General features: G+C 45.4%; 1 protein-coding gene across 1 annotated transcript; it reads left to right on the top strand.

Moving 5' to 3' along the window:
* Positions 1 to 25,623, top strand: Polr2a (RNA polymerase II subunit A). Its single transcript, XM_034504946.1, has 29 exons — positions 1 to 614; positions 9,764 to 9,896; positions 10,197 to 10,333; positions 10,432 to 10,605; positions 10,743 to 11,024; positions 11,303 to 11,464; positions 11,589 to 11,809; positions 12,030 to 12,162; positions 12,727 to 12,851; positions 12,965 to 13,175; positions 13,545 to 13,754; positions 13,834 to 14,002; positions 14,143 to 14,237; positions 14,330 to 14,533; positions 15,177 to 15,399; positions 15,540 to 15,723; positions 16,244 to 16,415; positions 16,508 to 16,613; positions 17,072 to 17,277; positions 18,694 to 18,918; positions 19,048 to 19,294; positions 19,713 to 19,813; positions 22,084 to 22,188; positions 22,274 to 22,456; positions 22,590 to 22,793; positions 23,279 to 23,465; positions 23,596 to 23,709; positions 23,813 to 23,962; positions 24,051 to 25,623. Exons 1-29 carry the CDS (start codon positions 522 to 524, stop codon positions 25,205 to 25,207), a joined length of 5,913 nt encoding a protein of 1,970 aa, XP_034360837.1. The 5' UTR covers positions 1 to 521; the 3' UTR covers positions 25,208 to 25,623.

Below are 25,623 nucleotides of genomic sequence, written 5' to 3' on the forward strand. Positions count from 1 at the left end.
GCGCGCGCTCCGTGTAGGCCGGGACGGGCGGCCCCGTAGCGCAAGGGAGGGCGGGAAAGGAAGGGGCGGGACACAAGGGCGAATCTATAAAGGGCGTCATTCAGCCAGTTCTCTCCTCAGAAGCGCCGAGAGCGCGACCAGGACGGTTGGAGAAGAAGGTGGCTCCCGGAAGGGGGAGAGACAAACTGCCGTAACCTCTGCCGTTCAGGATCCCGGTTACTTATTTATTCGTTACCCCTTTTCTTCTTCCTCCCTCCCAAAACCTCCTCCTTTCCTGCCTTCTTTTGTTTCCTTTTTGGGAGCCGACGAATCTCCGGAAAGGGAGAAAAGGCTTTCGGCCCTTCTCGTTTCTCTGCCTTTCCCCTTCCCCCCCTCCCCCACCTTTCCCTCCTCCGGCCTCTCCCTCCCTATTCCGGGAGGTCTTTCCTGGTGGCCGCCCGGACGGGTTCTGAGCACTTAGGCGGCGGTGGCGCAGGCTTTTTGTAGCGAGATTTGCGCCTGCGCAGCGCGCCTGCCTCACCATGCACGGGGGTGGCCCCCCCTCCGGGGACAGCGCATGCCCGCTGCGCACCATCAAGAGAGTGCAGTTCGGAGTCCTGAGTCCGGATGAGTTGGTAAGCTGCTCCGCCCTTCTCTCTCCGATGCCTTTGGCTGATCCTCTGGGAGGATGGGTCAATGACGCTGGCGTTGTGCGGGGTTCAGCCTTCAGCTTCCCAAAGTTAAATTATGCCAGGACGTAAACAAGCGTAATGCTATGTCTGAGATGAGTGCTTGGCTGGACAGAGAAGATGATTCCATACTTGAGCGTTGCTGCGGTTCAACGAGACAGAGTTGAAAGTTGTACAGGAAGTGGATTCCCAAGTTTTTCTCCTTTCATAAATATTGAGCACCCTGCTATGTGACAGTCACCAGGCACTAGGAACACAGTTGCACAATAATAACAAAAACTCTACCTTCTAAAACACTGTGGGAAAAACAGCAGAGAAGATAGCATAAGGACAAAAAGAATGAGCAAAAATAATTTCAGTTACGTGCCTAGATTAAAGCAAAATGAGATAATACTGTAAAAAGTCACTGAATTGAACGGTGTCAGGGTTTGGAAGACATGCCAGGGGAGGTGACGTTACTCCAGTCACTGAGCCTATTTTTTAGGTGGAGGAAACTAGTGTTATGAAACTGAGAGAGAAATAAATTTGTATTCTAGAGACTGAAGAGCCAGTGTTGGGGCAGGGGTTAGTGGGTGAGGAGAGTGTGCTAAGAAGCTTGGAATATTGTAAATTACTCTCTGAAGAATCAGAATTTCTGTTTTCAGGAGGAAACTACTGGGTAATTATAAACATGACAATAGTTTTTATACACAGGCATGTACAGTAGCTCCATAAAGAGCTGATTTGAATGAAGTGGGTGAGGATAGACAAGGGATTGCTTTTGGAGACTTGGACTTCTTCCTGAACTAACAGAATAGAGAGAGTGGAATTAAATAGCTGTTTCTAGACTGAGACAGTTCTGTTGGGGTAAGGGCTCAACTATAGCAGAACTCAAAGAAAAAAAAAACTACATCAGGTTTCTGGACATCCAAGATCTCACAGACCAACACAAAATCCAGATAATTAAAGTAATAAAACATTAAGAAAATACAGGCTTTTGGGGGAGCTGATATCAGAGGACAAACCTTACATTAATAAATAAAGGTAAATTTTCTAGTGAGCCTACAATAAGCTAAGCATTGTATTGACATGAGCCACTTTTATCAGAGTCTCTATCAACAGAACTAAAGTAAGTAAATTGGGAAACAATTTGTACTGTGATAGATGGTTTGATTTGGGGGGTGGTTATTTGTTCCTCTTTATTTGTTTCTGTTTTGATTTTGAAGCAGGGTCTCTTTATGTAGCACTGGCTATCCTGGAACTCATAGACCAGGCTGAATTTTTCAGTTTTTGCTAAGACTGAAGGTCAGCTTTGTGCATGCTAGGCAAGTTATCTGACCACTTTGCTACATGAATTTGAAGCTCTTGGTATTTTGAAACAGAATCTTCCTATTCAGTTCAGGCTACCCTGAAATGGTGATTCTTCTACCTTATCTTTCTGAGTGCTGAGAGCATAAGCATGTACCACCACACCTGACTTACTTAGATATTTTTTCCTTTAACAAATTAAAAATAAAATAAAAAGATTTATACGGCTCAGCAGTTAAGAGCACATTTTGCTCTTGTAGAGAACCCAGGTTCAATTCACAAGACCCAGTGGCCGCTCACAACCATTTGTAACTCCAGTTCTAGGGGATCTGACACCTCCTAATTCTATGGACACTGTATGCACTTGGTGTGTGGACATACAATATAGGCAAAGAAAAGAACACACAAAAAGGAATTAGGGCCAGGCATGGTGGTGCACACCTTTAATTCCAGCAGTCTAGAAGAAGAGGATCTCTGAGTTCCAGGCAGGCCCAGGCTACATATAGTGAGATTATATCTAAAATAAAAACAAACAAAAGGATTCTACATTATAGAAAACTGGATAAGGGTTGTGAGTATGCAGTTGGCAGCAGTAAAGCAAGTATTCATCAGTTAATGATTTGGTTTCCTAAGAAAGGATTGGGGAATGGCTCAGTGCTAGGGACACTAAGGTTCTCCCTTCAGTCCTCAACTTTAAAAAAAAGGTTTCCTGATAAGTAAAAACAGTTTCTTAATCTGATAGCAAAAATAATGAGAAAATGGGCGTCCTCGTGCATTATTGATAGAAGAATAAATTGGTTAGTTTTTTGGAGACCATTCAGTCTTTAATATATGCATCTCTTGACCCAGCACCATACCAAGAATTTTTTTCATTTTTTAAATTGATATAGGGTTTCTCTGTATAGCCCTGGAACTTGGCACTGTAGACCAGGCTAGCCTCAAACTCACAGAGATCTGCCTCCCTTGTGCTGCCACCAGTGCCTGGCCAGCTTTTACTTTTACCTTTACTACAGTACCTACCCGCTGACCTCTGTTCTACAGTAGTCCTGCCTCAGTCTTCCTGTAGTTGTAGAGATCTTTTCATCATGGTTGTTTCATGTTGCGGGATCCTCTCAGGAGGATCCAGACTCCTTGAAATTCTACCCTTGCCTCCCTCCATCTTATTACCAGTCTCCTGGTAAATCAAAGAAAAACTTAAAAATATTTTTTAGATTTATTTATTTTATGAGTATTAATGTTTTGCCAGCATGCATGTATGTACATCATATGTGTGCCTGGTGCCTAAGAGTCAGAAGAGGGCATTGGGTCCCCTGAAACTGGAGTTCCAGAAGGTAGTGAGCTACCATGTAGGTGCTGGGAATCAAACCTGGGTCCTCTGCAAGAGCAACAAGTGCTTTTAACCACTCTGCCATCTCTCTAGCCCTTCTTGCTTTCCTTTGCAGTTCTGATCTGCTACCTTTGAACACTGCAAGTTTATTTTTGCTTCAGGGGCTATTTAATCAGTCTCTTAGAATAATATTGCCCAGACCTTATTGCCTGTTCTTCGTGTCAGTGTGTTCTATATTTAGATGTCTACTCTGACCATTTAAATAGCATCCTTCATTCTATAGCCCCTACCGTTTGTTTTACTTCAGTAGCTTGTCACTGTTGGAGGATTAATTTTCTTGACTTTGTGTTATCTATAGAATGCTGTTACTCAGCTTTCCAAGTAGTTCCTCGTGATGACTGGCATGTAATCAAAATTATTTGAGTAAATAAGTTTTAACATTATTTGAAAATGACAGTTATAAGTCACCTAAATATTTACTAATAGGAACCCTTGTTGAATAACTTAGGCCCTATCTTTAGAGAAGAACAAGACTATCCTTGTCCTATAGTCTAAAGCCAGTGTTCTCAAACTGTTGTCACATTTGAAGCACTCTAACAAAGTCACAGGGGCACAGGGTATTCTGTACTCTGGAGAGAAGCATAGGTGCTTTGTACTCTACTAGTTGCACATGGCTCAGTTTCAACATTAGATGGCGCTGGATCCCTTTGAATGACATATATTTGTGAAGCTGAATTTTTTTGGGGGGGGGTGGTTTGGCTTGCTTGCTTTTTCTTTTTTTGTAGTTTTATTTAAGTATGTGTGGGAAAGGGTGGAGGTGCTTACAGAGATCAGGGGCATCTTATCCCCTGGAGCTGTATTCAAGATGTTTACAAAAACATACAAAATAAAAAGATTTGGTGTGTATGTGTGCATATGTGCATGTATGAGTGGGAGTCTGAAACAGTGTTAGACACCTGGAGCTAGAACATTACAGGTAGTTGTGAGCCACCAAACACAGGTGCTGAGAACCTACCTCTTTTTTTGTTTGTTTGTTTTTGTTTTGTTTTTGGAGACAGGGTTTCTCTGTAGAGAACCCACCTCTAATTGTCTGCAAGAGCAGTATGTGTGTGTTTTGTCGTTGTTTGGTTTTGTCGTTGTTTGGTTTTGGAGGGTTTGGTTTAGTTTGGTTTGGATTTTTTTGAGATAAGGGTTCTCTTTGTGGCCCTGGCTGTTGTGGAACTTGCTTTGTAGACCAGGCTGGCCTTTCACTCAGAGATTTACCTGCTGAGATTAAAGGAGTTTGCCACCACACTCAGATCTGTAATAAGTGTTCTTAAGCACTGAGTCAGCTCTCTAGCTTTTATGTTTTTTGAGACAGTGTTTGTATCTGAGTTCTGGGCTTACAGGCAGATGCCACTGTACCTAGATCACAAAGTTGCAATTTTAGCAATTGCTAAGGACTAGTAGATTTGGAGCATGAAATCAGGGTGCTGTTAACCAAGGATTGAGAGATTAAGAAGTTGAACAGTACCTAACAGGTTTTTTCTGTTTGTTTTTTGTTGTTATTGTTGTTGTTTTTGTTTTTTTATTTTTGTTTTTTGAGACAGGGTTTCTCCGTGTAGCCCTGGCTGTCCTGGAACTCACTCTGTAGACCAGGCTGGCCTCGAACTCAGAAATCCACCTGCCTCTGCCTCCCAAGTGCTGGGAATTAAAGGCGTGCGCCACCACTGCCTGGCTAAGACAAATATTTTTAAGTTTGAGTTTTCTTAGTGGATGGATCTTTTTTATAGGTGTTGTGAACAGATAAGAGAAAAAGTTACTTAACAATATGCAAAATGAGGTGTTTTTTGGGTTGTTTGTTTTGTTTTTGAGACTTGGTCTCACTATACAGTTCTGGCTAATCCAGAATACATTACATAACCCAGGCTTGCCTCACACTTGGGCTCATTTTGCATGAGTGCTAGGATACCAAGCATGGGGCCATTATGCCTACCTTTTACCCCTTTTTAAAAGATACAGCACTTAGGACTGGGGAGATGGCAAAGAACCAGTTGTGTGCTTAAACATAAGGCCTGAGTTTCAGTATAGCCATGTAAAAACCCAGGTGTAGAAGTGTGCTCCCATAATCCCAGCGGTGAGGAAATAAATAGGAAGATCTCTGGGGCTTTCTGGCTAGTTAGTATAGCCACATTGGTGAACTCCAGGTTCAGTGTGAGAGCCTATTTTTGAGGGAATTACATAGTTTTAGTTTGGGTAGGAAGATGGGTAGTAAGGGCCTTTCTGTGAGACGTTCAAGTCTTGGGGTAGAAATTGAGTTACAGGTGACTCTGAATTGGCAAAATGTCTGCTGCTAGGACTAGAGAGATGGCTCAGAGGTTAAGAGCATATGCTGGCCTTGCAGAGGGCCTGAGTTTATTCTCAGAACCCACATTAGTGACTCACACTACCTATAACTCTAGCTCTAAGGGCATCTGATGCCTCTGACTCCGAGGACACCTGCATTCATAGACACATACCTACACACAGGACATGCATACTCATAACATAAAATTAAATTTTTAAAAAGAATGTATGTTGCCATAGGGCTACACAGATGGCTCAGTGGTAAAGAGCACTAGCTTCTGGACTTTGGCTTCTCCCAGCACCTACATGGCAGTTTATAACACCCTAACTCCAGTTCCAGGGAGTCCAGTGCCCTTTTCTGGCCTTCTGTGGTACCAGGCATACATGCAGTAGAACACTCAAACACATGAAAATACATTAAAAAAAAAAAGTCTACCAGACGTGGTTGCAGTGTTTGTAAGTAAGTACAAGGCTGTCCTGGTCTACACTGCTAGTTCCTAAATATTTAGGGCTACACAATGAAACTTTACAAAGAAAAAGAAAAATGCTGTTACAGGGAATGATTGAGTTGGGTGGGGAGCTAGGAAAGTTAGTATTGTGTGGTGTGTGTGTTTGTGTGTCTGACTAGGAAAGTTAGTATTGTGTGGTGTCTGTGTGTTTGTGTGTCTGACTTGGCGGGGGGAGGGGGACCTGGCATATAACCCTCACACATGCTAAACATACATTGTACCACCAAACTATATATCCTCAGTCATTCATATACTCTTTGAAGTGGGTAGTATGAGTTACACTAATGAATGAGATTATCTTTGTCTTAAAATTAATTTATGATCTAATAAGGATCTGGTTTCCCACAGTCCACCAGTATATTTAACCATTTTCTGGTTGTGTATACTAGCCATTGAGGGTGTGTGTGTGTGTGTGTGTGTGTGTGTGTGTATGTATGTGTATGTATCATGGTCTGTACCTCAAGGATTATAGTCAAAAGGCCGGGCAGTGGTGGTGCACACCTTTAATCCCAGCACTTGGGAGGCAGAGGCAGGTGGATTTCTGAGTTCAAGGGTAGCCTGGTCTACAGAGTGAGTTCCAGGACAGCCAGGGCTACACAGAGAAACCCTGTCTCAAAAAAATACAAAACAAAAAAACAAACAAAAAGGATTATAGTCAAGTGGGAATAACAGATATATAAGCAAATAAAGTTGTGCTTAGCAGAACTTTGCTAGTATGGGTAAGTCTGGAGACTAAGATAAGACTATCAGATTGAGCCAAGACTTCTGGCACTTCTTCCTGACTGCAGACACTATGTGACAGCCACTTCACACTCTTGCCACTATGCCTTTGTTTCCATGATGAACAGTATGCCCTCAAAGCTTAAAAAGATAAAAATAAAAAATAAATTTAAAAAGAGGAATTAGAAAAGTCCTCTGGGCTGAGTCACCGAATAAGTTTACTCAGTCTGTGTAACAGGATACGACTGGAGGAACTTTGAGGTAACTTGCTGTAGTAGAAGTATAAATGTGTACGGTGAGAGAATGTAGCAGATAGAGCTGTAAAGTGAGTTGAAGGTCAAGGATATAAGGACAGGACCTTGTGTGGTTTGATGAAAAGGCAGATGAAAGAGAGAGAGTAGAGTATTCATGAGCTTGTAGAGCAGGCTGTTTGTTTGTTGTTGTTGTTATTTGTGGTTTTTTCCTGTGACCTGGGGTAACATACAAAAGAAAAGCCAGCCTGTGACACGCACACACACACCAAGAATATCCTGTAGGTAGTAAGAACCAGTGTTTGGTTAAGGGTTAAATTAGTGAATAATCCCAAACTACCATTTGTTAAATCTTTGGTGGAGTAGTCCTTCCATTTATGCATTTGTGCCTGCTGCAAGGAGAGCCTCTGGACTAGTCTCGGGATGTTTGGAAATAGAATTAGTCAGTTAGAAGGGTGAAGCTTGGTGAGTATTGACTGGGCAGAGAGAGGTGGAATGTTTTAGTGTACTTTCTTAGGCTCCTATGTACTGTGTATACCAGTGGCCAGATTCTTGTCTGCTTCTGTGGTTTTGCATTTCATAGTGAGCAAAATCCTCTTCATGTAACATAGAGAAGCTGGTGAGGGTCCAGCCTAGTAATTTAGCCCCACCCTAGGCCTGTCTTCTGAGTCATATCATCTTGATTGAATTTATTTACCTATTTGTGTGGTGTTGAGGCAGGTATTGTTTTGTTGAGACACAACTAGCCATGAAACTCTAATTGACACGGAACTCAAAAAGTTCTGCCTGACTCTGCCTCCTGAGTGCTGGAAATAATGGTATGTGCCACCAGATACAACCAGTTTTGGGTTTTTAGAACCTCTTCAGCCTGTACCTTTAGACTTTTGGTTTCTCCCCAAGAGTAGCTGATCAGATCCTTCAGATCCTTGTTATAGGATTATTGGTTTGACACTGGAGAGACCTTCTTTCCTTAGTTCTTCCTAGTCCTTTCCTTAGTGGCAAGTCTTAGATGGCTTAACAGATCTAACAGATGGCTGTTGAGAAAGAACTTGCGGTTTATCTGGTAGGCACTCGATAAATGAATGAGGGCTGGAGAGATGGCTCGGCAGTTAAGAGCACTGACTGTTCTTCCAGAGGTCCTGAGTTCAATTCCCAGCAACCACGTGGTGGCTCACAATCATCTGTAATGGGATCTGATGCCCTCTTCTGATGTGTCTGAAGACAGCTACAGTACTCATATAAATAAAAATAAAGTCTTAAAAAATAAAAAATAAATGAATGAGCTGGTCATGGTGGTGCATGCTTTTAATTATCCCAGTACTCTGGAGACAGAGGATAGCAGATCTCTGAGTTTAGGGGAAGCCAGGGCTACTTAGTGAGGTTCTGTCTCAAAAAAAATTATATATCATTGTTTCTGCTATAGTATAGGAGAGTAGAATAACCCTATGTTTAGGACTAGAGTGTATTGGGTTCTGTTTCTGTTGACTATTTGAGACTGAAGGCTTGGGTAAATAACTTGATGAGACATCAAGTTTCTAGTATCAAAGAGGTAAGGATTCATTCTTAGGAGGTCAATGGTTAGGATTAGAGGAACAAAATTTGTCCATATCTTAGAGTTAACACTCAATGAAGCCTTTATTAACTTCTTTGAGCTTTATACCTCTAGAATCTGGTGGAGCAAAACCTGATTAATTTGAAAGTCAGCCTTTCATTGTGTTCGAGAAGATAGTCAAGAAAGCCTTGACCACCTTAGCATGCTTGAGGCCCTGGATTTGTAGACCCCAGGTCTACATCCTCCTCCCCTGTATATTCAGATGAAAAGGAAGATCATATCTTCTGAGCTCCTCTAGTTCTCTTCACTGAATTGACCCATTGAGTCCTGGCTCCATCTTTCTTAGGACTTCAGCTATTCATTTCTGCTCTGCCAGGCTGTGTCCTTGCTTACAGTAAAGTTCCACGTGGATATCAAAGTGTTCAGGCAGTTTAGGCCCGAAGAAGGAGGAGTAAGTGGCAAAGATAGGGGTTAAGAGAGGAGACTAAGTCTCCAAGTGCCTGTTCCTTTTCAGGAGCTGAAGTTAAGAGTTGGTAGATAAGTCTCTCAGCCATATTGCAGGTACAGAGAGATTCTCCAGGGACTCTGATAGTCATTGGCCTGATTTCAGCTTGGGAGAAGAAAAAAAATAGTATTTTGGTTTTGACTCTATACTCAACCTCTTTCCATCTTTTTTATGTTAAGTCTTACTGATAATATAGTGATATAGAATTTAACCTGGAGAGATAGTTGGGATTCTAGTACTAGCTAGAGGCAAGGTGGTGCTTGTGCAGCCTTAGCTTATGAAAGAAAGAAGCAGGAGGATTTTGAGTTTGAGGCTAGCATGAACTACATAGCAAGACTTGTCTCAACACTAAAGGTAGATATAGAGCCAAGACTCATATTCTGTTGGAATACATGTCAATTCACCCTCTACCCCTCATGTATACACAGTGGCTGGCTGGAACATACTTTTGGGATGTGTTACTCAAGTTTAGTATTCTAGAGTTTTAACTATGCTAACATTCCCATTTCATACCTGGTTAAACCAGTGGTTTGAATTTTTCTTAGGCCTTATTACAGAACTCTTCAGCTCTGCACACTGGGAATCCTACTTAGTTGGTACTGGCTTTTCGTTTCTGCAGAAGCGGATGTCTGTGACAGAGGGTGGTATCAAATACCCAGAAACAACAGAGGGAGGTCGCCCCAAACTTGGGGGACTAATGGATCCACGGCAGGGGGTGATTGAGCGGACTGGCCGCTGCCAAACATGTGCAGGTAAGTGCTGGGGTTAGAGGACTCTCTAAGGGCATAGTTGTAGGTTCTTAAAGTCAGGAATGTATGGATACCTAAAAACCTAGTGTCTTAGCCTAGCATTGATGGTTTATGTCTTTGATCCTAGCACTTGGAGGCAAAGGGAGGCAAATTTCTGAGTTCTATGCCAGCCTGGTTACAGACAAGTTTCTGAGACAGCCAGAACTAACTACACAGAAACCCTGTCTCAGAAACAAACAAAGAACTCTGGTCTTTAGAGTCAGTAGGAACTTTGAAGAAAGTGTCTGGTATGTCTTTCCATAGGAAACATGACCGAGTGTCCTGGCCACTTTGGCCACATCGAACTGGCCAAGCCTGTGTTTCATGTGGGCTTCCTGGTAAAGACAATGAAGGTTTTGCGCTGTGTCTGCTTCTTCTGCTCCAAACTGCTTGTAGATTCTGTGAGTAGGGCATTGGTCCCTAGTCTGGGAAGATGGTTGTTAGCTGGGGCCGGATGGGGAAACAGCTCCAATTGACCCTGCTCTATTTTTTCCCCCAGAACAACCCAAAGATTAAGGACATCTTGGCCAAATCTAAGGGGCAGCCCAAGAAACGGCTTACGCATGTCTATGACCTTTGCAAGGGCAAAAACATCTGTGAAGGTGGAGAGGAGATGGACAACAAGTTTGGTGTGGAGCAGCCTGAGGGGGATGAGGATCTGACCAAAGAGAAGGTGACAGGAACTTGCTAAGACTATGGGAAAGTGGCTGTAGAAAATCTTGTGAAATCACACACAACTGTGGACTATATTGCCTGGTGTGGCAGGAATGGCCTTGTGCTAGCTTCTAATGGTTCTTCTCTCTTTGGAAGGGCCATGGTGGCTGTGGGCGGTATCAGCCCCGGATCCGGCGCTCTGGCCTAGAGTTGTATGCTGAATGGAAACATGTTAATGAGGACTCTCAGGAGAAGAAGATCTTGCTGAGTCCAGAACGAGTGCATGAAATCTTCAAACGCATCTCAGATGAGGAGTGTTTTGTGCTGGGCATGGAGCCTCGCTATGCCCGGCCTGAGTGGATGATTGTCACAGTGTTGCCTGTGCCTCCTCTCTCTGTGCGGCCCGCTGTGGTGATGCAGGGTTCTGCTCGGAACCAGGTAAGCTGCACTAAGAATCTTCGATTGGTATCTGGGGGAAGGAGCGTGTGATTAGAGAATGCTTTTAAATACACTTAGGTGTAACGTGTGTAAAGGGCCAGGTGGGGTAATCTGAGTTTGATGATATTTTGCCACTTGATAGTGTGTAACCTTAAAGATACCCTTAACATGGTTTCTCATGGTGGGATGAAAAGAAAGTGTGACTGTATACTTGACACGGGTGCTGAGCACTCTGGTCAGTGGTAGTCTGACTGTGATGATGCTGACTTTTACTTCAGGATGATCTGACTCACAAACTGGCTGACATTGTGAAGATCAACAATCAGCTGCGGCGGAATGAGCAGAATGGTGCAGCTGCCCATGTCATCGCAGAAGATGTGAAACTTCTCCAGTTCCATGTGGCCACCATGGTGGACAATGAACTGCCCGGCTTACCCCGTGTGCGTCTGCACACTCCTGCCCTTATGGGTTGGAGCCAGGGTGGGGGCCAGCATGAGGCAGCAGAACTCTGGAGGAGAGCCCAGCGCTGACTACCTGGGTGCCCCTTCCTATGTTTTCTTATAGGCCATGCAGAAATCTGGCCGTCCCCTCAAGTCCCTGAAGCAACGGTTGAAGGGCAAGGAAGGACGGGTTCGAGGGAATCTAATGGGCAAGCGAGTGGACTTCTCAGCCCGCACTGTCATCACCCCTGACCCTAACCTATCCATTGACCAAGTTGGTGTTCCCCGCTCCATTGCTGCCAACATGACCTTTGCAGAGATTGTCACACCCTTCAACATTGACAGGTGTGCTTTAATCTATAAACCTTGTCCATAGTGGCCAAGGCAGGCAGAGGGGCACATGTTCTCAGACGTGTGCCTTCCTCATCTGGAAGAGAGAACTTGGAATGAAGCAGGAAGACACTGAAGTTAATAAGTTTGGCATCCTCTTGGGGTTTGGGATGAAGGTGGGAATGGGTGAGTTTTGGGGAGTATTTTGCTCATTTCATACTTCTTTCCTTCCTAGACTTCAGGAATTAGTACGCAGGGGAAACAGCCAGTATCCAGGGGCCAAGTACATCATCCGAGACAATGGTGATCGAATTGACTTACGTTTTCATCCTAAGCCCAGCGACCTTCACCTGCAGACTGGCTATAAGGCATGTAATAGGCCATGATCATTCTTAGTCACCAGAACAGGAAGCCTCCTGTAGAATGGAGGCTGGCCTAAATTTAAGCTTGTTGAGTGGTTGGTTATTTTGGGGGCGTGGCGGTCAGAGTGTTGTGGGGATTTTGTTTGAAACTGGTTTTCATCATATACCCCAGGGTAACCTATAAATAGTGGGCTTGGAATTCATGAGCCTCTTGCCTTAGTTCCCTAGTGCTAGTGTATGCCACTATGACAGTGGGTGCCTTTTGTTTTAAAGGGTTCTGCTGAACCAGTTGTGCTGCCAGACTCTGATGTCAAAGTGAGGTTACATCAGCCCTTGTCAGCATGTATGTGGCAGGGGAGAGAGCTTCATGGATGTTTGTGGTTACTACATTCTATTATCCTTAGTAACCTGATGTTGGACCAGGGCCATGCAAAGGGAATGTTTGAAAGTGAAATAACAGTGAAAAAGCATCGCAGTATCATCCCCAGTCTACAAGAGCCTGGGTCCACCGTCATTGCATTCTTAGTGTGCCTCCTTCACTGAGCCCTTCTCTGTACCTCACCTCTCTAGGTGGAACGGCACATGTGTGACGGGGACATTGTTATCTTCAATCGTCAGCCAACTTTGCACAAAATGTCCATGATGGGGCATCGGGTCCGCATCCTCCCCTGGTCTACTTTTCGATTGAATCTTAGGTTAGTTCTCTGCCTGAGGGAATCAGGCTGAGATGGGAACCTGTCAGACAATTTCATTATATGTCACTGAAGACATAGTCCCAACTCTGCCGCCTTTCTCTGTTTGGCTACAGTGTGACAACTCCATACAATGCAGACTTTGATGGAGATGAGATGAATTTGCACCTGCCACAGTCTCTGGAGACACGGGCGGAGATCCAAGAGTTGGCCATGGTGCCTCGAATGATTGTCACCCCCCAGAGCAATCGACCTGTCATGGGTATTGTGCAAGACACACTCACGGCAGTACGCAAATTCACTAAGAGAGATGTCTTCCTGGAGCGGGTGTGTGATCCAAATGGAAACTGGTCTTGGTGGGCAAAAGGGTCTGAATGTGAAAGAGCCAGGAAAGGAAGATACAGAGTTTTTTCTTCAATTTCATGTATTATCTGTAAAATAAAGGAGAGAAAGTATGTCCTTGTTAAATTTTTATTTTATCACTTCTATATTTTTATTTTCTTATTATTAAAAGAAAAATAATATCTTACTATTATAATATTTTATATTTAACTAAAAATTTGAAAGACACTTCTAGCATCCTTTTGCTTCCAAAATCTGGCGTACTTTATTAGGCAGGGCAGTCTTCCAAATATTTCTGAGATAATGAAACTCTTCCCCCCGCTTTACTTTCTATTCCTGCTGTTTACCTCTCAGGGTGAAGTGATGAACCTCTTAATGTTCCTGTCCACCTGGGATGGCAAGGTCCCACAGCCAGCTATCCTCAAGCCCCGGCCCTTGTGGACAGGCAAGCAGATCTTCTCCCTCATCATACCTGGTCACATCAATTGTATCCGCACCCACAGCACCCATCCTGATGATGAAGACAGTGGTCCTTACAAGCACATCTCTCCTGGGGACACCAAAGTAAGGCTTGGCTTTTGGGTATATACAGGATTTGAACATGGGAATAAGAACAGAAATCTGAGTAAGTGTTTGTCCACAGGTGGTAGTGGAGAATGGGGAGCTTATCATGGGCATCCTTTGTAAGAAGTCTCTGGGCACCTCAGCAGGCTCTCTGGTCCACATCTCCTACCTAGAGATGGGTCATGACATCACCCGCCTCTTCTACTCCAACATTCAGACTGTCATTAACAACTGGCTTCTCATCGAGGGTCAGTATAGCAAGCACTTCCAAATCATATGGGGATCTTCTTTTCCTCACTTACTATTTATCCTTTATTTGTTCACACTGTCGTCCTAGATTGCCTAGGAGTCAAAATGAGTGTTGCTAATGTTTTTTGTTTCTCCCTAGGTCATACCATTGGCATTGGGGACTCCATTGCAGATTCCAAGACTTACCAGGACATTCAGAACACTATTAAGAAGGCTAAACAGGATGTAATAGAGGTGAGGGAAGGCTGGGCAGAGAAGAGCATCTTAGGGGTTTGAACTTAAAGGGGAATAGTGACTCAAATGTGTCAATGAAAATCTGTCTCCAGGTCATTGAAAAGGCTCATAACAATGAGCTAGAACCCACCCCAGGAAACACATTGCGTCAGACATTTGAGAACCAAGTGAATCGTATTCTCAATGATGCTCGAGACAAAACTGGCTCCTCTGCACAGAAATCCCTCTCTGAATATAACAACTTCAAGTCTATGGTGGTGTCTGGAGCTAAAGGTTCCAAGATCAACATCTCCCAGGTAAGAACCTTCATTTTCCCAGATATGTGGCCTACACCAGAGTCTGGAAGAAGGATGGTGTGTTCATGGTTTGGTGTGAGGAAAGATGGGAAATATAGCAGGCAGTTAGTTCTTCACCACTACTACTGTTGCAGTGTTGAGGCTTGAAACAAGTGAAAGGCCTTTTTTAGTGGGAGTTGGTGGGTGTGTGAGGGAGCACTCTCATAGAAGTGGGAAGGAGGATGGGATGGGGGTTTCCGGAGGGGAAACCAGGAAACCAGGAAAGATAACATTTGAAATGTAACACCAAAAAAAAAAAGAAGAAGAAGAAGAAGAAGCCAGGCAGTGTGGTGGCACAACGCTTTAATCTCAGCACTGGGGAGGCAGAGGCAAGTGGGTTTCTGAGTTCGAGGCCAGCCTGGTCTACAGAGTGAGTTCCGGGACAGCCAGGGCTACACGGAGAAACCCTGTCCCGAAAAACCAAACAAAGAAATGTAAGTAAAAAAAAACATGGTTTTGTTGTGTAGCCCAGGTTGAGTGTGAACTTGGAATCTTTCTGCCTCCTCTTTCCAACTTTAGGTTTCAGGCATGCACTACTATTTCTGTCGTAAATTCATACTTTTAATGCAAGGGAAAATGATATGCAGCCTTTTTCACCCCTTAGGTCATTGCTGTTGTCGGGCAGCAGAACGTGGAGGGCAAGCGGATCCCATTTGGATTTAAGCATCGGACTCTACCTCACTTTATCAAGGATGATTATGGACCTGAGAGCCGAGGCTTTGTAGAAAATTCATACTTGGCTGGTCTCACACCCACTGAGTTCTTCTTCCATGCCATGGGAGGACGAGAAGGTCTCATTGACACAGCTGTTAAGACTGCTGAGACTGGTGAGGCCTTTTCTCAGCCCTTGTGGAGATGGGAGTGGGGATTCTCGGTCTAAAGTTTCCCCAAGGTGCATTTTGGTGTCTGCATCTTTGAGCTTTGTCATGCTTTTGCCTCAGATCTTTCAATTAACTCCCTTTTCCAGGGTATATTCAGCGAAGGCTGATAAAATCCATGGAGTCGGTGATGGTGAAATATGATGCAACGGTGAGGAACTCCATTAACCAGGTGGTACAGCTGCGCTATGGAGAGGACGGCCTGGCCGGCGAGAGCGTTGAGTTCCAGAATCTGGCTACACTTAAACCTTCTAATAAAGCTTTTGAGAAGAAGTAAGAGAGCTGGAAAACAAGTGATTCATACCTCTGGGTCCTACTGCCTTGCCTGAGTTACAGTATTCCCTTTAGAAAAACGACCTAATACATTTTGCAGCAGGCTTTACTTTTAGCACCAGCATTTCTCCACCCATTTGAAATAGATGCTGCAAGGGGAGAGAGTAGATATAGAGGCAGATTTGAAATCTGTCCCTGCTGGGCGGTGGTGGCGCACACCTTTAATCGCAGCACTGGGGAGGCAGAGGCAGGCGGATTTCTGAGTTCGAGGCCAGCCTGGTCTACAGAGTGAGTTCCAGGACAGCCAGGGCTACACTGAGAAACCCTGTCTCCAAAAACCAAAAAAAAAAAAAAAGAAAAGAAAAAAAAAGAAAAAGAAATCTGTCCCTATGTCCCATTAGCTGTCCCTGTTCCTAGTGGTCTGTTCATGTTTGGAAACCTCACAGTGTGCCTTAGTGGGGTGGAAACACAGAGCCCATTTGTCCCCTGTCCCCTGATTTCACCCCCTTGTCACCTCTAGGTTTCGTTTTGATTATACAAATGAGAGGGCCCTGCGGCGCACTCTTCAGGAAGACCTTGTAAAGGATGTGCTGAGCAATGCCCACATCCAGAATGAGCTGGAACGGGAATTTGAACGGATGCGTGAAGATCGGGAAGTACTCAGGGTCATCTTCCCAACTGGTGACAGCAAGGTACATAGAAATGAGAAGTGCTAGACTAGAGGGGTCCTGCTGTGGAGCTGTCATTCTAATGGATAGTCCTCCCATTAATCCTCCTCCCTCAGGTGGTCCTCCCATGTAACCTTCTGCGGATGATCTGGAATGCTCAGAAAATCTTCCACATCAATCCTCGCCTTCCCTCTGACCTGCACCCCATCAAAGTGGTAGAGGGTAAGCAAATAGAAAAAAAAAAAAGAAATAAAAATGAAAGGACACAACCACCTGGGTATGATGGAGGAGAACATTTGTTGAAGATAAAGGGAGAGTATAGCCAGAGGCAGACACATCTGGGCAAGTCCAGTGGTCATGACCCTGAGCCATGTAAGGAGAGAGAGGGGAGCCAAGAGAGTTCAGCAGCCAAGAGACCAACAGTACCAAAGGGGTAGTAACCAAAATGTCTGGACTATATATGGTAGAGCCTCCGCTAAAAGGGTATGCCAACCATACCTTGTAACAGGTATGGACTGAGGGATGCTGGGAAACCTGGAGGCCAGATCTGCTTTGATATGTTAAATAGGCAGATCAGTCTTTGTAAGTAGTGCCTGCTTTTCTGTTTCTGGACTAGACTGGAGGAGTAGACTCTGCTATGGCTTAGTCTGACCATCTCTTTGTCCCTCCATGGCCCCTAGGAGTCAAAGAATTGAGCAAGAAGTTGGTAATTGTGAATGGAGACGACCCACTAAGTCGGCAGGCACAGGAGAATGCCACATTGCTCTTCAACATCCACCTAAGATCCACACTCTGCTCTCGCCGCATGGCTGAGGAGTTTCGGCTAAGTGGAGAGGCTTTTGACTGGCTGCTTGGGGAGATAGAGTCCAAGTTCAACCAAGCCATTGTGAGTATTGCACTTCTCCTTAGCCTTGATTTTTATTTTTTTGTTTATTGGCTTCTTTGATTACTAGGAATAGCCCATTTCGCTCACATTCCTTGGTATGTTAACTAGACCAGCCTTTTGTCCCAGGTTTGAGACTTAACCACAAGTAGTACCTGCTTTGCTGTCTCCAGACTAGACTCAGGACGAGCCTGCTATGTATAGCAATGGTATTGTATCATAGCAATATTAAGAATGAGGGATTGCCTGTACTATGTGAAACAAACATGTTCATACAAAGTGATCCTAGTGCTGTGCTGATTGAGGAAGTGAGTGCTGTGACATGATTGGGGTCTTTTTTTTTTCCTAGAATGTCTACTCTGTGTCTAATTTAAGTAAAAGTAGGAAATAAAAGGGGTAGAAAAGAGAGTGTACGCCGGGCGGTGGTGGCGCACGCCTTTAATTCCCAGCACTTGGGAGGCAGAGGCAGGTGGATTTCTGAGTTGGAGGCCAGCCTGGTCTACAGAGTGAGTTCCAGGACAGCCAGGGCTACACAGAGAAACCCTGTCTCGAAAACCCAAAAAAAAAAAAAAAAAAAAAAAAATAAAACAAGGAACGAAATGAAAAGGGAGTTTAGGGGGTGGAACATGTTTTCACTGTGACCCCAGGGATCTGTTGCCTTCTTGGACGCCATGCATGCCAGCCCCATAAATATTATTCATGTAAATCCATGCAAGCAAAGATTTATACATATTAAATAAAACTTCTAGAAATTTAACTGGAAAGACAAGCCCCATGTTTGGATTAGAAAACTCAAATGTTGTTAAATGTGATTAATCTTCCTCAGTGATCTATAGATTAGCACAGCTGGTATAATAGTTCAGTAGGTAAAGGTGCTTACCATCAAGCCTGATAAACCCGAGTTCTGTCTCCAGAACCCCTATGAAGGAAGGAGAGCACTGCCATGGCATACATGTGCCTACACATGAACACATATAGACATCATGGAGAATGTAGATATGGGCTGGAGAGATGGCTCTGTGGGTTTAGAACACTGGCTACTTTTCCAAAGGACCTGAGTTCAATTCCTTGCACCTACATGGTGTTCAGAATTATAACTCCAGTCACAGGGTCTGACACCTTCTCACCTCTGCGGCCAGCATATTCATGCACAGCAGACATACAGGCAAACCATTCATACACATAGAAACAAAAAGTGGATTTAGCATGTTGTAGTGTCTTCTCTGGGTATGTAGCATATCCCAGAGTGATACAGAGTGATGGGTTAAAAACTGAAGCCCTTGTAAAGGAAATAATGTCCTTTTCTTTGCTTCACTCATCTTCCCCAAATCTCTTTATAATTAACAGATATATAGGCTCACCCTAACTTCATTCCACGACTTGCAAGATAGGCTTTGTCTAATGCCAATTTTCCCATAGGCCCATCCTGGAGAAATGGTGGGAGCTCTGGCTGCTCAGTCTCTTGGAGAACCTGCCACTCAGATGACCCTGAACACCTTCCACTATGCTGGTGTGTCAGCCAAGAATGTGACGCTGGGTGTACCTCGACTTAAGGAGCTTATCAACATTTCCAAGAAGCCAAAGACCCCTTCACTCACTGTCTTCCTGTTAGGTCAATCTGCACGAGATGCTGAAAGGGCCAAGGTAAAAATTGGGATAATGGATTGCCTAGCAAGAAAAGGTTGAATCAAGAGACAATACCTCTGAGGATTTCACTAGGCCAAAAGCCCACTGACCCCGGGTACCATGTCATGAGTCCCTGTCTCTTCCTAGGACATTCTTTGCCGCTTGGAACACACAACATTAAGGAAGGTGACTGCCAATACAGCCATCTACTATGACCCCAACCCCCAGAGCACAGTAGTGGCAGAAGATCAGGAGTGGGTGAATGTGTACTATGAGATGCCTGACTTTGATGTGGCCCGAATATCCCCCTGGCTGCTGCGTGTGGAGCTGGACCGAAAACACATGACTGACCGGAAGCTTACCATGGAACAGATTGCTGAAAAAATCAATGCGGGTAAGGCTGAGTAGACAGCCCACATGAATGTCCCACCTAGGTTTCTACTTCTTTCATGGTCACTTTATTGGAGTCCTTCGAGTCCCCTGTAAACACCTCTGCTTCCCAGCAAGTCTTTTTCAGGATCATTAAACCCTTCAGGTCCTCTCTGTACTTCTTCCCTTCCCAACGTGTTTTGGGTTTGGTTTGGGTGTGTGCATGTATACATACACTTGCACATCTGGAAGCCAAATGTTGACATTGGGTGTGTCTTCCGCTTTGACACTCTGGCTGCTGGAATCCACTGTGTTCTCTGGGCTGGATGACCAGTGAGTCTCTAGGATCTATTCACCTGTCTCTGTCTCCTCCTGCCCAACACTGAGGTTACAGACAGTCTGTTAAATGTGTTCTTTCTCATGGGTCTTACTGTTCGTACCAGGTTTTGGCGATGATTTGAATTGTATCTTCAATGACGATAATGCAGAGAAGTTGGTCCTTCGTATCCGCATTATGAACAGTGATGAAAACAAGATGCAAGAGGTAAATGGGGAACCGGGGGAAATATAATAGAATCAGGTGTAGTGCTGTGATTGCAAGTGTGTGCCATCTGCAGTTGGATGGTTCTCATCTTAGCTATTTAAGTCAAGAAGGTGGGAGAATAGAAAGAATTACTTTAAAGAGAGTTGTAGCTGGGTAGGTAAAGGAGGGAAAGTCCAAATTATAAGTAAAAAGTCTTTGAAACAATAAGCGGGCATGCCTGTATCTCAGCATTTGGGAGGGTCAAAACAGTTACAATAAGTTCACTTAATTAGAACAATCAAGTTTTCATATTGGCCTGATATTTATTTGTATAAGTACAGCAAGAGTTTTAGGTTTGGTTTTGTTTGGCAGTACTCAAGGGATAGAGGCATTTGTAGCTGTTGAGTTCCAGGCCAACCAGAACTGATCCATTGTGCCCTTGGAGGTCTGAAGAGGCTGTGTATCACCTGGCACTGGAGTTATAGATGATTGTGAGACACCATGTAGGTGCTGGGAACCAAATCCTCTGAAAGGGCAGCAAATGTTCTTAGTCACTGAGCCATCTCTCTAGCCACTTGAGGGCTCCTCGGTGCTAACTCATGTTTCTGGTCTCAGCCTCTTGATCTTCTGCCATCGTCTCCCAGTCACTGGGATTGTAGGTGTGCTTTACAATACCTGGTGTGGAGAGAACGGTTATGAAAGTAGTAGCAGATCTTGACAGATTATACTCCATTTCCATTATCCACAAGTGGACACTGTGGCTCTCAAAACGGACTATGCAGGCAGAAGCGCTTGCTGCCAATTCTAATGGCCAGAGTTTGAGTCCCAGGACCTATATGGTTAAAAGAGAGATGATGAACTCTTACTATGAGGTCTGTGACTTCCATATTTGTGTGTGTGCATATAGGGGTTTCAGAGATGACTCTGTTGTTAAGAACTCTGGCTGTTTTTCCAGAGGATTCAAGTTCAGTTACTCCCAGTACGCTGGTACTGGTTTACAGAGAGACTCTGGTGCCCTCTTCTGGCCTCTCTTGGGCACTGCATACATGTAGTACATAGTTACACATGCAGATAACACACCCACACACAAATGAAACTCTTCTTAAGAAAAGTACAGCTGTTAATCCCAGCACAATTAGTTTAATTAAAAACACTTTTAAAAAGTGGAAAATGCATTTTGGTTGTAGGGTGTAGTGTCTCTTCTGTTGTGTGTACACTTCTAATTGCAGGGCTTGGGATGGGGTGCAGGAGAACCAATTTATCCTCAGCTACATGAGATCCTGTTTGAAAACAAATCCTTAAAAAGAGGGAGGCGGCTGGCCGGTGGTGGCGCACACCTTTAATCCCAGCACTTGGGAGGCAGAGGCAGGCGGATTTCTGAGTTCGAGGCCAGCCTGGTCTACAGAGTGAGTTCCAGGACAGCCAGGGCTACACAGAGAAACCCTGTCTCCAAAAACCAAAAAAAAAAGAGGGAGGCTAGGGACTGAAGAGGTGGCTCAGCAGCTAAGAAGACTCCCCCTACCCCCCTTGAGACAGGGTTTCTCTGTGTAGCCCTAGAAGTCCTGGAACTCACTCTGTAGACCAGGCTGGCCTAGAACTTAGAAATCTGCCTGCCTCTGCCTCCGCCTCCCAAGTGCTGGCACTAAAGGTGTGCGCCACCACTGCCTGGCAAGAAGACACTTTTTTGCTTGTTTGGGTTTTTTTATTTTTAGTGTTTTGTTTTTAAGATTTATTTACTTATTTTTTTATGTATGTGAGAACACTGTAGCTGTCTTCAGACACACCAGAAGAGGGCATCGGATCCCATTACAGATGGTTGTGAGCCACCATGTGGTTGCTGGGAATTGAACTCAGGACCTCTGGAAGAGCAGGCAGTGCTCTTAACCACTGAGACATCTCTCCAGCCCGCTTGTTTGTTTTTTTAAGACAGAGTTTCTCTGTGTGGCCCTGGCTGTCTTGGAACTCTTAGAAATTCGCCTGCCTTTGCCTCCCAAGTGCTGGAATTAAAGGTGTATTAATTACACCACCTAGCTTAGTAATTAAGTAATTAGTAATTCTTAATCCTTACATAGGACCCAGTTTTAATTCCCAGCACCAGGCACACATATTGTACACAGACATGCATGCCAACAAAACACTCATAAACATAAAGTGAAAATATATAAATGTCATAAAAGCTAAGAGTCTTAGTGAAGGCAAGGAAGCAGTTCTTTCTTGGCAGATTGTAGTTTGAGGAAGGACCAAGGAAGACATGAAAGGTGCTGGGCTTACTGACCTCACTTCTGTTGCAGGAGGAAGAGGTGGTGGATAAGATGGATGACGATGTTTTCCTGCGGTGCATTGAGTCCAACATGCTGACAGATATGACCCTGCAGGGTATCGAGCAGATCAGCAAGGTCAGCATCTGTTCTACTCTGTGGCCAACTGCCAGCCTACTTGTAGCCTCGCTCAAGCTGACTGGAGCTTGCTTTGTCTCTACAGGTATACATGCACTTACCTCAGACAGACAACAAGAAGAAGATCATCATCACAGAGGATGGAGAATTCAAGGCCCTGCAAGAATGGATCTTGGAGACGGATGGTGTGAGCCTTATGCGGGTGCTGAGTGAGAAGGATGTAGACCCTGTGCGCACCACGTCCAATGATATTGTGGAGATCTTCACGGTGAGCCCACGGGCATGTGCTTTCTGTCTGGATATCCTCCTGCCCCATATCCTCCCTGCCGATCTGGGTAATGACGGGATAACGGAGATGAATAGAGCTAACTTGGTTTGACTCTTCCTCTCCACTCTGGCAGGTACTGGGCATTGAAGCTGTACGGAAGGCCCTAGAACGAGAACTTTACCACGTCATTTCCTTTGATGGTTCTTATGTCAATTATCGGCATTTGGCTCTCCTGTGTGACACTATGACATGCCGTGGCCATTTGATGGCCATCACTCGTCATGGTGTCAACCGCCAGGACACTGGACCGCTCATGAAATGCTCCTTTGAGGAAACGGTAATAACAACCTTCTGCGCAGCCCCCTACTCCCGGTTTTTAGAGATAGGACTTCACTACGTAGCCTTTCCTAGCCTTAAACTCTCAGTAATCCTCAGTAACCCTTGCCCTGACACTAAAGCTCTCTGAAGGCTAAGCATGAGTCATCATGCCCAGCTACTAATGACAGTTCTATTTTATCATCATTTGTGTATGTGAGGGGCAGGGTCTTACTGTGTAGCCCTAGCTGGAACTCACTGTGTAGACTTGCCTGGCTTTGAACTCACAAAAATCCTTCTTTTTCTATCCCCCAAGTACTGAGATTAGCCATGTCCCAGGCAGTAAAGGCAATTTCTGAGTAGATTGAAAGAAGAGAGCTTGTCTCTCTCAGGAGTGAATGTGCAGGCCATTGGCACTGCCCTCCACTGTTGATGGTTGGGCTGTGATGATGAACAACCCATGATGGTGCTTTGGTTAGGGGATTGATGTCTCTTCTGGTTGTTCAGGTGGATGTCCTTATGGAAGCAGCTGCACATGGGGAGAGTGACCCCATGAAGGGAGTCTCTGAGAATATTATGCTGGGCCAGCTTGCTCCAGCTGGTACTGGCTGTTTTGACCTCCTGCTTGATGCTGAGAAGTGCAAATACGGCATGGAAATCCCCACCAATATCCCTGGCCTGGGGGCCGCTGGACGTGAGTCTGAGGGCTTCAGCTGTATAGAACTAGCCAGCTCTGTGGGGCATGCGTGAGGGTAGACATAGAAGGGAGCGTGCCATTAGTTCTGAGTGCTGTTCCTCATAATTCACTCTGGGCTTCTTTGCAGCTACTGGGATGTTCTTTGGCTCTGCACCCAGTCCGATGGGAGGAATATCTCCTGCAATGACACCCTGGAATCAGGGTGCAACTCCAGCCTATGGTGCCTGGTCCCCAAGTGTTGGTGAGTAGCCTAGTCCAGGAAGAGAAGCATTGGATTTCATGGGTTCAGAGGCTGGGCAAAGAGATGTGCTTGACCTCCAGCTGATCCACTGTTCTTTCTTCAGGGAGCGGGATGACCCCAGGAGCAGCTGGCTTCTCTCCCAGTGCTGCGTCTGACGCCAGTGGCTTCAGCCCAGGTTACTCCCCTGCATGGTCCCCCACACCAGGCTCTCCAGGCTCCCCTGGACCCTCAAGCCCATATATCCCCTCACCAGGTGAGTTGCTACACCATTTCCTACTTCCTCCTTGTTTCTGTGGGGGGGTGGCCTCCACCACTCTCTCCCTTTTTGTCTTTTCCTACAGGTGGTGCTATGTCTCCCAGCTACTCACCAACGTCACCAGCATATGAGCCACGTTCCCCTGGGGGCTATACACCCCAGAGCCCCTCATACTCCCCTACTTCACCTTCCTACTCCCCAACCTCTCCATCTTACTCTCCAACCAGTCCCAACTACAGCCCTACGTCCCCTAGCTACTCGCCCACCTCTCCGAGCTATTCCCCAACTTCTCCATCCTACTCCCCGACCTCTCCTTCCTACTCCCCGACCTCTCCGAGCTACTCCCCAACATCTCCGAGCTATTCACCAACATCACCTAGCTACTCTCCAACTTCTCCCAGCTATTCGCCGACATCTCCTAGCTACTCCCCGACGTCTCCCAGCTACTCACCAACTTCCCCAAGCTATTCTCCCACCTCCCCCAGTTACTCCCCGACATCTCCGAGCTACTCACCAACTTCTCCAAGTTACTCACCAACTTCCCCAAGTTATTCACCCACCAGCCCTAACTATTCTCCAACTAGTCCTAACTATACCCCAACCTCGCCCAGCTACAGCCCAACCTCACCCAGCTACTCACCTACTAGTCCAAACTATACACCTACCAGCCCTAACTACAGCCCGACCTCTCCAAGCTATTCCCCAACCTCACCCAGTTACTCCCCCACCTCACCGAGCTACTCCCCCTCGAGCCCACGATACACACCACAGTCTCCAACCTACACACCGAGCTCACCAAGCTACAGCCCCAGCTCGCCAAGCTACAGCCCTACTTCACCCAAGTATACCCCAACGAGTCCTTCCTACAGTCCCAGCTCACCAGAGTATACCCCAACTTCTCCCAAATACTCACCTACAAGCCCGAAATATTCACCTACTTCTCCCAAGTATTCTCCCACCAGCCCCACTTACTCACCCACCACTCCAAAATACTCACCAACCTCTCCTACGTACTCACCAACCTCTCCAGTCTACACCCCGACCTCTCCCAAGTACTCCCCTACTAGCCCTACCTACTCACCCACTTCTCCCAAGTACTCGCCCACCAGTCCCACCTACTCACCCACTTCTCCCAAGGGCTCCACCTACTCTCCCACTTCTCCTGGCTACTCCCCCACAAGCCCCACCTACAGCCTCACCAGCCCAGCCATCAGCCCAGATGACAGCGATGAGGAGAACTGAGTGTGAGCGGGGTGCAGCAGCAGCAGCTGGTTAGGATCAGACAACCTCAGTGGCCTGTGCGTCACTTCCCTCACAGGCTCTGACCCTAACCTGGGTCCCTTGTACATAACTCCTTGTGATGAAACCCTCTGGAAGTTCTGGATCCCATTTTTGATGGGCTTTTTGTCTTGTCCTCACTCGTGCTGTCTCGGACTCACTGACCCAGCTGCAGGGTTTTGTTACCCTGCCAGTTCCCTGCCTGGCTCCACCATGAAGATCTCTGTTTACCTGTGACCTGATTGGGCTGACAGGCATTTTAACTTCGGAAGGCTAGTTCCTGCATTGGGTCACACATCTGATCTGGAAGAACAAAGCTTAAGCTGCCTTTGTCTGTTATTTTTTGACATTGAAATAAAGTTTACTAATTTTGACCAAAA

The sequence above is a fragment of the Arvicanthis niloticus genome, chromosome 6, assembly GCF_011762505.2.
Source record: "Arvicanthis niloticus isolate mArvNil1 chromosome 6, mArvNil1.pat.X, whole genome shotgun sequence".
Taxonomy (NCBI): Eukaryota; Metazoa; Chordata; class Mammalia; order Rodentia; family Muridae; genus Arvicanthis; species Arvicanthis niloticus.